This window comes from Corylus avellana, chromosome ca2 (assembly GCF_901000735.1).
Source record: "Corylus avellana chromosome ca2, CavTom2PMs-1.0".
NCBI lineage: Eukaryota > Viridiplantae > Streptophyta > Magnoliopsida > Fagales > Betulaceae > Corylus > Corylus avellana.
The window spans coordinates 17498427-17512039 of NC_081542.1; the positions used below are offsets into that span (position 1 = coordinate 17498427).

General features: G+C 36.7%; 2 protein-coding genes across 2 annotated transcripts in view; both read left to right on the forward strand.

The window, feature by feature from the left end:
• Nucleotides 1-3809: 3809 nt before the first annotated feature.
• Nucleotides 3810-11005, forward strand: LOC132171286 (ABC transporter B family member 21-like). Its single transcript, XM_059582570.1, has 13 exons — nucleotides 3810-4067; nucleotides 4570-4931; nucleotides 5131-5185; nucleotides 5293-5468; nucleotides 5568-5789; nucleotides 5917-6155; nucleotides 6368-6893; nucleotides 6974-7247; nucleotides 7468-8360; nucleotides 9390-9656; nucleotides 9774-10037; nucleotides 10144-10437; nucleotides 10529-11005. Exons 2-13 carry the CDS (start codon nucleotides 4599-4601, stop codon nucleotides 10883-10885), a joined length of 3900 nt encoding a protein of 1299 aa, XP_059438553.1. The 5' UTR covers nucleotides 3810-4067; nucleotides 4570-4598; the 3' UTR covers nucleotides 10886-11005.
• Nucleotides 11006-13434: 2429 nt separating this feature from the next.
• LOC132169196 (ABC transporter B family member 21-like) overlaps nucleotides 13435-13613 on the forward strand; it is a 5550-nt gene continuing 5371 nt past the window's right edge. Inside the window, exon 1 of the mRNA XM_059580266.1 lies at nucleotides 13435-13493. Within this exon, the coding sequence (XP_059436249.1) occupies nucleotides 13435-13493 (59 nt within the window). The remainder of the gene's footprint in view (nucleotides 13494-13613) is intronic.

Consider the following 13613-nt stretch of genomic DNA (forward strand, 5'->3'; position numbering starts at 1 on the left):
TTTTTTTTTTTTTTTTTTAAATACATTTTTTTTGTTAATTTTTTGTTAATTTTAAAAAAATAAAAAAAATTAAATAGGTGCCACGTGTTACCATCTGATTGGTCCACGTGTCAATCTTAATGGTCAACTAGCGGATGGACTAAATTGGTCTTTATCAAAACCTCATGGGGGGTCCTGTGATAAAAGTGAAACCCCAGGGAAAAAAAAATAAAATTGTTAAACCCTAGGGGAATTTGAGGTATTTAACCCTTTATTTATTTTTTAGAGGAACAACTATTAACCAACAAAATGGGTTTTGCAAAATATACTGAATATTCGCAAAATATACTTTTGAAATAGAATGAGACTATTATACTTGAAAATAGTTTTTTATTTTTTTTTAGAAGAATAATTATTGACCAAACAAATTGGGTTTTGCAAAAAATTCATTTTATTTTTCCAAACCTAAAACTTATAATAAAAAAAAAAAAAAAAATTCAAAACATTCGATAGGTGCCACCGGGGTGGTGGTGCGACAACTCCCATGATTCAAGGGTGATCACGGCTACTTCCGAGCATCATTTCCGGGAAAATAACCATCCTCGATGTTCTGCCGGGGTGGGCAGCCATAGATTGTTTAGAGTTTTTTTTTTTTTTTAACTGATTCAATTCCAATAAAAGCATCATATATATTGTGCCTGGTAATAGAAATAGTCATTACACTCAAACTCCTTGTACTATGTTTTCTAAAAGAATTATCATTATGTGTACCGAACATGCTAATATAAGTTCCAAGTTTTAGGGAATTTTCTTTATATCACGCGGAAATGGAATGATTATGTAATTTTTATATTCTCGTATGTTATTGTTTTATATTATTTATTGCGATCGTTATCTATATATAATATTATCATTTATTTTTGCTTTTATAAACAAAAATAAAAAATAAAATAAAATAAAATGAAACCAAACTTATCTATATACGTGGTTGGGGATGTCAACTCCTTAAATTTGTGAGCACGTAAACATTTTTGAATGCACACACAAGAATGCATATACTAATTAATTTGGCCACTGATGTCACTGATGACGATTCCTAAAGATGTCGAATTCATTTCCATTTCAGTTGACTTGTCAATGAAGAAGCCAAAATTTTCTTTTTATTTTTTATTTTTTATTAAAAAAAAAAAAAACATATTTAATGGACCGAAATAAATATTAAATGTAATTAGCTTTTGGAGATGAAAAGGCAGTATTTGAGTGATTTTTTTTTTTTTTTTTTAAAAAAAAAAACTAACGAATTATAGTTGAAGGGTTGTACTTATACTTTAATATAATTCGAATCCAACATGCACTATAAGAGCGAATAATTTTTGACACGATTTGTAAACTTAACATGAAATTAGCGGGTTATGATTGAAATGCTTAACTGGTGTAATTACATGAGTCGATTATAATTGATTTATATAGTCTTATATCTATGTTTCAACACAATCTGAATATGGCAAGTGAACACAAATTAACACCTATAGTTTGATAGCACTATTTTTTTTTTCTTTTTTAAAATAAAAGCATTAACAAACAATTAAAAAACACATAACACTAAAAAATATTTTAATTTTTATGACATTGAGTATTATTTCAAACAAGACAAAAAAAAAAGAAAAGAAAAAAAAACCTCTAAAAATTTATTAACAAATGTAGCCAGAGCCCCTGTTTTGAGGGAAAGATTAGGATCCCAAGAAATTTTAAAATAATAATAATAATAATAATAATTGTTTTTGGTTTAAAGTTTTTTTAGAACTTAAACGACAAAACTTTATAAAAATATATTCAATTCACGACGCTAATAAATTATTTTTTTAATATGTGACAATATATATATTTTTTTTTAAATGCAAAACAACTTAAATTTTAATAAATTTTTTTTAAAATTATTAAAGACTCCGAATCCGGGAAAAGAACAGTGTACGTACAACTTTTTGTATCCCCATTCGCCTCACATGACATGAATTGACCACGGATCCATAGTGGGGCAACAATTGGCATCTTCTCCTCCTTTAATGAAACTCGATCGCATGATGATGTGATGCGTCGTGCCTCGTGAGTGGAGAATCGGGAATCGCAGTACTCGGGTAAAACGCGTGATACAACAAGATCCAACCCTCGTCAGTTTTACCTATTCCACGATACTTTTTTTTTTTATTCAATTATCTTTCATTCAACGCTATATGAGTAATGATATACTACACGCTGAGCATAATTTTTTTTTTTTAAAAATTAAAATAATAAAATAATAATAATAATAAATTTTATGTCGGGCATGCATCATTGTTGATGCACGTCGAGCATGAAGTATATCACTACCTACGCTATATATATATATAATTTTTTTTTTTTTAATATAAAATAAGGATGTAGATCTACTGCAATTCTCATTCCCGCTCCGTATTTCTGAAGAAATTTTTAATTTAAAATGCTTATTTTTTGCTCTTCAAATTGCTCTTTATTCCAAATAATTGTGAAGATTTAGAGGAGAACAAATAGTAGAAAAAAGATTCTTTTGCAGACACTGAATTTGAGGCCAAACCGGTTAAGGCTATTTAAGTTTAAATTTTTATGAGTTTTATTAATCCAGATGATTTTATCCATCCTAGAGCGCTGCAGCTTTAATCAAGTGCATTCGCTAGTGCATTTCACTTTTTTGGTCTCCTATCAGTTTACTAAGGTGCTAGTACTAGTCTGTTTGAATTGGATTTTCAGATTAGCTTGTTTTTATTTCTATGTTGTAATACTTTTTAATTTCAATGGAAATGGATGTTCTTTAATAAAAAAATTTTTTAAAAAAAAATGTGGCTCATGAATGTTCACTTTTCTCCCTCCTCACAAACTTTACATTTTCCCACTTCACATGATTAAATAAATTCTTAAATTAAAATATTTAAATGAAAAAGCGAAAGCAAATCTTCGGCTTATAAAACTGGAGGGTAATTACTTTAAAAAAATAAATAAAAAATAATAATTTTTTAATTAAAATATAAAGTAAATTTAATGAGCGAATAATAATAATAATAATAATAATAATGTTGTTGCATTACACCGAATAATCTAGGGAGCCGAATCATATTCTGGTCTTTTTAGTTTGGCACATTCGAAGACAACCTGGTACATGGGACATCTGGTGTTACAAATATATTCCCAAAATATTATCAAGAAGGGTGGGTTTTGTTCATCTTTTTCTGTTCTTGGTTTGTTTTTCTACCAGTTGGAATAAAATCCTAAATATGGGGTCAGCCTGCATCTCAAAACATCCGACAAATGCAATCATAGCTTTAATGTTATTGTCCTTCTCAACTTTGCTTCATCTTTAGTGTTTGTCTATTCAACCATGTCTCTGTTGTTTCATTTCAAATGCACTCTTCAATTTCAGTTCCTCTAGTCTAGGGCCCAACAAAAATCATTACTTATGCGCATACATATCTTGCACTGCACGTTTTCAATAACTATTAGGAGCTGAAGCATAAACATCTCATTGCACCTGAGCTGCAAATCCAGAGGAATATGTCAACCATTCTAGAAGCTGACTATATTCTGGTTTCTTTGATCCTTTGTTAAATCTATCTTTCTCTCTCTTTTCGGCGAGTGTTAACTGAAATGGTCTCCATCATCAACTATGCTCTATTTATACAAAACAATTCTTTCGTATAAGGGTTATTTGTTTTTATGCATAATCTTTTTGGAGGGTTAAGTTCAATGAACTTGAACCTTACCCATTAATGTTTTCTTGCGTAAGACACAATCAAATGATAGTTTCAGGTACCCTTTTGATCTTTTGCTGACATAATCTTTCAATTGCTCTTCTTTATGTTTTTGTAATTTTTTGATCTTTTGGGAGTTGCCAGTTGGGTTATGTTTGGAACAATACGATGTTGTTGAATGATAATGATGATGATGACTTGGATTGGCAACTTCAGTTTGACAGGGTTCTTGATTTTGCTGGGTGCCACTGGTCCACAGGGTTGCAGAGATTTTGTTTCTGACGAAAGAACAGAAAGGTTTCGTTCAGCTTCCTCCTTCTTTGTTAACAGGTAATTAAAATTATAAGTAGAAAAAGTACATTTTTTTACTGCCAACCTCATGATTCACCGGAAATTTCATGAGGATTGCAAAATATGCTAGTAATTGGTTACAGTAAGCAGCCAAAAATTTACACCACCGGCGTTTAAAGGAACATGTCTCATCAATAAGGCTTCTCTTCCTCCATGGAGATTGGTCGTGGTTGTTTAGTATTCTCTTGTACTGTTTGAGTAATAGAAACAGGCTAACAGTAGCGTTTTGTATAAACTTTAACAGTCTTTCAACCAAACACACAACATAGGGCTCATGGTGCAACACAGATTCTATACCAGCTAATTCTCATATCGTTACCTATTTGGAGACTGTTAGTAGCTTTAGAATTCATCATATCCATATAGAATTTTTCATGAATTATCATTTTGATACTCTAATATTCTGACGACTGGCCACTGATCCAACTTTTCTAGCTTGATTTATCAGTTGCTGATTTCAGCAATTAATTGTGTTCTTCAGGTGCAATTTAGGTTCTTGTAATTGGTAATATGGCGGTGGAGTACAGCCTGGAAGGCGACGCAGGTAGAAATGAGGCCATCACTTCAAAAGGCAATGCAGAAGAAGAGAATAGCTCTGCCACGAATGGGGACCAACAAAACTCTCAGAAAAACAAAGGAGATGAGAAAACCAAGACAGTTCCATTTCTCAAGCTTTTCTCATTTGCAGATTCCACTGATACTGCATTGATGATTGTTGGCACAATTGGAGCCGTTGGGAGTGGGTTAGGCATGCCCCTTATGACAATACTACTTGGGCAAATGATCAATACTTTCGGCAGTAACCAGAATAACACCAATGACATCCTTCATGCAATTTCCAAGGTGAAAACCAATGATTTTGTCCTGAGAATATGTGTACTTGAATTTCTGATTTTGTATTTCACAACTTTCCTCAGGTGAAATATTTGATGCAACCGTTTAACAGAATGTCTAGGAATGTATTTGAATCGATGTTCTTTCATTTATATATTTATCCTTTGATACGATGATGTTATTACTTAGCGACCTGGTGAAATTTTAGGTTGCTGTAAAATTTGTCTACTTGGCACTTGGGACTGGTTGTGCAGCATGCCTCCGTAAGTACATTATATACTTGAAATGATTACAGATTTTTAATGCATAGAAAAAGCCTTTTATGTATAAACCCTTGAAGATTAAGAATCCCGGGTCTGTTGTTTGTCAGAGGTGACATGCTGGATGGTCACAGGGGCGAGACAGGCTGCAGGAATAAGGAGTTTGTATCTGAAAACTATACTGAGACAAGATGTTGCTTTCTTTGATAAGGAAACAAAGACCGGAGAGGTTGTTGGGAGAATGTCTGGTGACACTGTTCTCATACAAGATGCCGTGGGTGAGAAGGTATAAAACAGCTGCAAGAATAACATCAAAACCAAGCAAAGATACACGAAATTTTATTTCATCTGGGTCACCTAAAAACTCACTGTGCTAGTACTGCAGGTTGGGAAATGTCTACAGCTGATATCAACCTTCATCGGGGGATTTATAATAGCATTTAGCAGGGGGTGGCTTCTTGCCATCGTCTTGTGTTCTGCAATTCCTCTTCTTGTGATAGCTGGTGCCATGGTGTCCTTGATTATATCGAAGATGGCATCCCGTGGACAAAGTGCATATGCAAAGGCAGCAAATGTAGTTGAACAAACAATTGGTGCAATCAAAACTGTAAGTCGATTCGCCAAAACGGAATACTTTTGAAAAAAGACTTATTGGTTTCTCTTAAAACAGTTAATCCGATTTCGCTCTTTACTCTCTAGCAAAAGTTTGACATTTGTCATTGCTTCCAATGTAGGTTGCATCATTTACAGGGGAGAAGCAAGCTATAACAAGTTACAGCAAATTTCTTGTACATGCTTACAAATCTGGTGTTCATGAAGGCTTAGCTGCCGGAGTAGGTATTGGCACGGTTTTGTTTGTTGTGTTTTCCACCTATTCGTTGGCTGTGTATTTTGGTGCCAAGCTGATACTACAGAAAGGATACAATGGGGGTCAAGTGATAAATGTGATTGTCGCAGTCTTAACTGCTTCCATGTAAGCTGCATTCTGTATTTCCTTTAGCTTGTAGAAGTATGTAAATATGCTAGTAACATTATGGTTCCTATTTCCCCAATATGTGAAAACTTCTTTCTGATTTTGTTGCTGATACTCAAAAATATATGAACCTACGGATGTATGTGCGTCTTTTTTCGCTTATTTAATTATTTATTTACTTCTTACCTTTTGCTATCTTATGGATGCTTCAGGTCCTTAGGCCAGGCATCTCCCTGCTTGAGTGCATTTGGTGCTGGCCGAGCTGCGGCCTATAAGATGTTTGAGACTATTGAGAGGAAGCCAGACATAGATGCTTTTGATAAAACTGGGAAAGTATTAGACGACATTCATGGAGATATAGAATTGAAGGATGTTTATTTCAGCTATCCAACCAGATTGGATGAGCAAATATTCAATGGATTTTCTCTTTATATCCCTAGTGGCATGACTGCAGCTTTAGTTGGAGAAAGCGGAAGTGGGAAGTCAACAGTGATCAGCCTAATAGAGAGATTCTATGACCCACAAGTTGGTGAAGTTCTAATAGATAACATTAACCTCAAAGAGTTTCAGCTTAAATGGATTAGGGGGAAAATTGGTCTCGTCAGCCAGGAACCTGTGCTCTTTGGTGCCAGCATTAAGGACAATATTGCATATGGAAAAGATGGTGCAACTATTGAAGAGATAAGAGCTGCAACTGAACTTGCAAATGCTGCTAAATTCATTGATAAATTGCCACAGGTTCTAATTTTCACCTTGTGTTCATCTTCAAGGTCCAAAAATTATTATTCTTATTTTGGGATTTTTTATTTTACTTGTAGGGGCTAGATACCATGGTTGGTGAGCATGGAACACAAATGTCTGGTGGACAGAAGCAGAGAATTGCTATTGCAAGAGCAATTCTGAAAGATCCACGAATTTTACTACTGGATGAAGCTACAAGTGCACTTGATGCAGAATCAGAGAAAATAGTGCAAGAAGCATTGGACAGGATTATGGTTAACCGAACGACTGTCATTGTTGCGCATCGTTTGAGCACGGTGAGGAATGCTGATATGATCGCAGTCATTCACAGAGGAAAAATGGTTGAAAAAGGTAATTGATGATAGGTATTATTCATACTATATTATTCATTTAACATGGTGAACCATTATCATTTATGCATCCAACCTAGTGGGTAGATTCTTGTTGAGCACATCATTGTAAATGAATTTTAGTATCTAGGTCTCTCATTGTGGCTTGACAGAGAACGTGAGATACTCATTTCTTAGTGTATTTGGCTATTCCTTTCTTATTGTATTTGGCTATTGATCAGGCTCACACTCAGAACTACTCAAGGATCCTGATGGAGCATTCTCTCAACTTATACGCTTGCAAGAAGTAAACAAGGAGTCACAACATGCTGTAGATGATCAAGTTAATTCAGAAATTACTTTGGAATCTCTTAGACAGTCAAGTCTTCAGCGGTCAAGTCGAAGATTGTCAATGCCACAATCCATTAGTCGGGGATCATCAGTAAATAGCAGTCATCACTCATTCTCAGTCACATTTGGTGTACCCACAGGACTTGATATAACTGATACTGCAGCGACAGAACTAGATACCCCTTCAGTAGCACCAGAAAAATCTCCAGAGGTTCCAATTCGCCGCCTTGCCTACCTCAATAAGCCTGAGATTCCAGTGATTCTAATTGGAACAGTAGCTGCAATCATAAGTGGAGTGGTCTTTCCAATTTTTGGTTTGCTAATTTCCAGTGTAATCAAAACATTCTTCGAACAACCTCATGAACTAAGAAAGGATTCGAAGTTTTGGGCAGTAATGTTTTTAGTCCTTGGTATGGTAGCATTTCTGTCATCTCCAATAAGATCGTACTATTTTGCTGTGGCTGGGTGCAAGTTAATTGAACGTATCAGAGCAATGTGTTTTGAAAAGGTGGTTCGCATGGAGGTTGGTTGGTTCGATGAGCCTGAGAACTCAAGCGGTGCCATTGGTGCAAGGCTCTCAGCAGATGCAGCAACAGTGCGCGCTCTAGTTGGTGACGCACTAGGTCAAATTGTTCAAAGCATTGCGTCTGTGGTTGCGGGTTTAGCCATCGCATTTTATGCTAGTTGGCAGATGGCATTTATTGTCCTTGCAATGGTTCCTTTGCTTGGAGTCAATGGTTATGTTCAACGAAGGTCCATAAAAGGATTCAGTGCAGATGCAAAGGTATGCTCTACCACTGATGACAGTTTTCATGCCAAATGGTATCATTTCTTAGGGAAAAAATGTGTATGAAAACAATTTCATCAAGATGCATTAAAATGAAAACTTTCTTAGGTTTGAGTATGTTTAATGAGTTATTCATCAATAGTGAACTTGGTTTTTTTTTGGATTAATGAATGAATTTTGATTAACACAAAAACCACGGATTACACCACACTCCATCAAGCTGAAACAGCAAAAGATTTAGGAACCAACGAACAACAGACAAACAAAACAAACTAACTAACCACATCTTCTCCATCAGCAAATGCTTTACAAAGACAACAGCAACAAACTATCTAAACCAGAACAACTAAACCCAACCTATCTTCCCCATCAATACTAAACATTATGTACTATACCCCATTTACTACAAATCTCTACATTCATATCATTCTTTTTAAAATTCCCCTTACCTCTGATTCTACTTCTCACTTTCCGGACAATACCCTACAACAGTCATTCCTCTGTTTTTGGTTGATTGCCATGCCGGATTTCATTTCTTCGTCTCCATAAGTGATACACTGCAGCACTCCATGCCAACTTGCGCAATGGCCTTCAAGCTTTTGTTTCTCCAATCCCTTAACCCCCTGCCCATAACATCTGCCCAGCCTACAGGAGGATAAAAAACTAAGCACTTCTCTATAAGTTCTCTCCAAATCCTCTTTCAAAATCCACACTAAGAAAATAAGTGATCTCTGCATTAAATCCACTAAAACAAATAAGTGATCTCTGCACTCAGCAATCCATTTCCCATGGATAAAATATTTCTGACTGTCAACCATAGGATGAAAGTTTGTTTAGGAATAGCAAAAGAAAACCATATTAACTTCCACCAATCAACTCTGGGCCTCATAGAACGAATTACTTCCCATATATCACAACAGGTATAAAATTCTTTCTAGGAAGCCACCTAAATGGCCTTATCCTCTGCACCAATCTTTACCACAGGTAACTTATTTTGGATGTTAACAAGGGTGAACTTGGTTGCAGGCAATGTATGAGGATGCAAGTCAAATAGCAAATGATGCAGTTGGGAGTATAAGAACCGTTGCTTCTTTCTGTGCTGAAGATAAAGTGATGCAACTTTATGAAGAAAAATGTGTAGGCCCTGTGAAGGCAGGCATAAAGGAGGGCTTGATCAGTGGAATAGGATTTGGAGTGGCTAACTTCTTTTTGTTTAGCGTCTACGCGACCACTTTCTATGCAGGAGCTCAGCTGGTTAAGGACGGAAAAACTACATTCTCAGATGTTTTCCGAGTAAATAAGAAATCTTTTCTTTTTCCAAAAGCTTCAGAACTTTCTGGAAAAATATAAATGAGATTCATTCCTCCAAATTATCTTTTGATCTTCTTGACACGTATGTGTGGTTTGCAGGTTTTCCTTGCTTTGACCATGGCAGCTACTGCGGTTACTCAATCAAGCTCTTTTTCCAATGATTCTCAGAAAGCCAAGAATGCTACTGCTTCTATCTATGCAATACTGGACAGGAAGTCAAAGATAGACCCAAGTGATGAGTCCGGGATGTCATTGGATGATGTCAAGGGAGATATTGAGCTTCATCATGTAGGCTTCAAGTACCCATCTAGGCCAGATGTTCAGATATTCAGAGACCTCAACTTGGCTATTCGTGCAGGCAAGGTAAAGTAATATTCTCTGACATCATGTTTAGAATTTCATTATTTGCTGCAACAGGAAAAGACAACTCTCAAATTTAAACTATATTCTTGTAAATGTCTTCTTTCAGACAGTTGCCTTAGTTGGAGAAAGCGGGAGCGGAAAATCTACAGTGATAGCATTATTGGAAAGATTCTATGATCCCGATTCTGGTCATATTACACTGGATGGAATTGAAATTCAAAAGTTTCAATTGATGTGGTTGAGGCAGCAGATGGGCCTTGTAAGCCAAGAACCAGTTTTGTTTAATGACACAATCCGTGCAAACATTGCGTATGGAAAGGGTAGAAATGTAGATGAGGCAGAGATTATAGCTGCAGCGGAATTGGCCAATGCCCACAGGTTCATTAGTGGACTGCAACAAGTAAGAACAATGCAAATTGCATAAAATTGTTGATTGAAGTACATTTGCAAGTACTCTTACACAAAATATATGTTCCTAATGCAACATGCAGGGTTATGATACTGTAGTAGGAGAACGAGGGCTACAATTGTCCGGCGGGCAAAAGCAGCGCGTAGCCATTGCACGTGCTATCATCAAAAGTCCAAAGATATTACTACTAGATGAGGCTACCAGTGCACTAGATGCTGAGTCAGAGAAAGTGGTCCAAGATGCATTAGATAGAGTCATGGTGAACAGGACTACAATTGTGGTGGCCCATCGATTATCCACGATCAAGAATGCAGATGTAATCGCTGTGGTTAAGAATGGGGTTATTGTGGAGAAAGGAAGGCATGAGACTTTGATTAATATCCAGGATGGATTTTATGCCTCCCTAGTGGCACTTCACTCAAGTGCTTCAACTTCTTGAGCTTGTTGAACCTCTTCCCCTTTTAAAAATTTGTTGAAGAGTGGAAGGGAGACATAAACATGTATGTTGTTTCCATGGTTAGATAACTGAAGGTTTTTCTGAAGTTCATTGATCTAACTTCGCTTTTTTCGCTTGTGGCTTGACCATAATAATCATACCAAATGGTCGAGCAGGTGGATTTTTCCTCCAAAGTGATTTTTGTTCCTGAGAGTAACAGGTTGCATTCAGAGACCAACACATACTAACAACTGCAAAGGAGTCCTCTAGCAAAAATGGTTAAATCTGTCCTCATAAAGATGTGTATGCGGGTCACTGGTAAACAAATCCTCAACCAAATTGACTTGATTGGATGACCAATAATCATTAGAATCTGATCTTTTTTGTTTATTTGAACATAGGCACAGCCTATTAGCAGTCATATTATAAGTACAAAATAGACGAATGTATATGATTTCTGCTTTGGGGGTTGAGCATCATCTAGGAGGAATCTGCATAAGGCAGGACCATCAAACTTGCGACTGTTCAATGTATACCACACAATTGATGGCAATACAAAAAGGTCCCCCCATGTGGTGTTGAAACCACCACATGGGTTTGTTATGAAAAATGCAAATTCCAAGATCACCAAAGAAGTAGAAAAGTGCAGAATAGAAAAATAAACACAACCACACAAGACACCAAAATTTAAGTGGTTCGGCTTAACAAGCCTACATCCACTGGCGGAGACGATTCAGGAGAAATTCACTAACAAAAGAGTGGATTACAAAGAGTAGTATAAACAAAACCACTCAAACCCAAAAGCCCCAATACACCCCAATCTCACTCAAAAGAGAATTAGATACAAAAGAGAAAAATATTCTCTAAAATTCTCTAAGCATTTCAGCACTCCAAATGTGAGATCAAATTGAAGAAAAATGGTGCATCTTCTTCTCCCTACAACACAAGCCTCTCTCTCTCTCTCTCTCGGCAGTTTTTTCTTTTCTTCTTTCTCTCTTTTTCTTGCTAAAGTTGCTGCTTCTCTTCTTGACCGAATGGCTTAAATAAAACAAAGCCAGCCTTTTAACAAAGCTTCTAGAAGAAGCTCAATCAATGAAGAGCACATGGACGTGTGGGAGAGAAAAAACAAGACAAAAAGTATGGGATGCCATACTGTTGTGGGGCCCACGGTAAAACTTGAGAAAACAAGTCACCAAATCTGACAAATCTCCACCTTGACTTGAATTTCATCAAGTCTTCAACACAAATCTCCTCAAGACATCTCCTCCATCACCCCTAAGGGTAATTACAAACTACAAACACCAATCAAGCCCCAGCAATGCTTGAACTTGAGGATCGAAAGTGGCTTAGTCAACATGTCTGCTGGATTTTCCGCCGTAGCAATTTTCTTCACCATGATATCACCTTGTGTCATGACCTCCTGAAGAAAATGATATCTGACATCAATGTGTTTGGTCCTCTCATGATACATTTGATTTTTAGTCAAATGTATTGCGCTCTGGCTATCACAAAATACAACAGTCTCATCCTACTGCAAACCCAGATCACTAACCAAACCTCTGAGCCAAATTGCTTCTTTCACTGCCTCTGCTGCTGCCATATACTCTGCCTCCGTAGTGGACAAAGCAACCGTCGACTGTAAAGTCGCTTTCCAACTAATGGCACACCCTGAAAGAGTGAAAACAAAACCTGTCAGAGATCTTCTTTTATCCAAATCACCAGCATAATCTGAATCAACATAATCAGTGACACTGGAACTGATACCACTGCCTCTATCATAGACTAAGCCAACATCTGTAGTGCCCCGTAAATCACGGAGTATCCATTTCACTGCTTGCCAGTGAACCTTGCACGAATTCGCCATGTAGCGACTTACAACACTGACTGCCTGTGAAATATCTAGACGAGTGCACACCATAGCATACATGATGCTTCCAACTGCACTGGAGTAAGGAACACGCGACATGAACTGCTCCTCCTCCTCACTCTGTGGCGCTGACGTTGCTGAAAGTCTAAAATGAGCTGCAAGTGGAGTACTCACTGGTTTAGAATTATGCATACCAAAGCGTTCAAGTACTTTCTCAATGTACTTTTTCTGTGACAAGTACAACTTTCCCGCTTTTCTATCCCTGTGAATCTCCATACCAAGGATTTTCTTCGCAGCACCCAAATCCTTCATTTCAAACTCATCACTCAACATAGATTTCAATCTCTTAATCTCCAACATGCTTTTAGCAGCAATAAGCATGTCATTAACATAGAGTAACAAATAAACAAAAGAACCATTAGACAATTGCCTGTAATACACACAGCTGTCATAGCTACTTCTTGTGTAACCATGTCCGATCATAAAGCTGTCAAAGCGCTTGTATCACTGTCTTGGAGATTGTTTTAAGCCATACAATGACCTCCTCAACTGACAAACATGATCTTCTTTACCTTCAGCAATGAACCCTTCTGGCTGATGCATGTAAATGGTTTCCTCAAGCTCACCATGCAGAAATGCAGTTTTCACATCAAGTTGCTCAAGTTCTAAATCATTTAGAGCAACCATGACAAGCAAAACACGAATAGAACTATGTCTCACAACAGGAGAGAAAACTTCATTGAAGTCCATACCTTCTCTCTGACTATATCCCTTTGCTACCAAACGTGCCTTGAACCTTGCATCTTCAACACCTGGGATTCCTTCCTTTTTCTTGAAGATCCATTTGCAACCAACAGTTTTAGC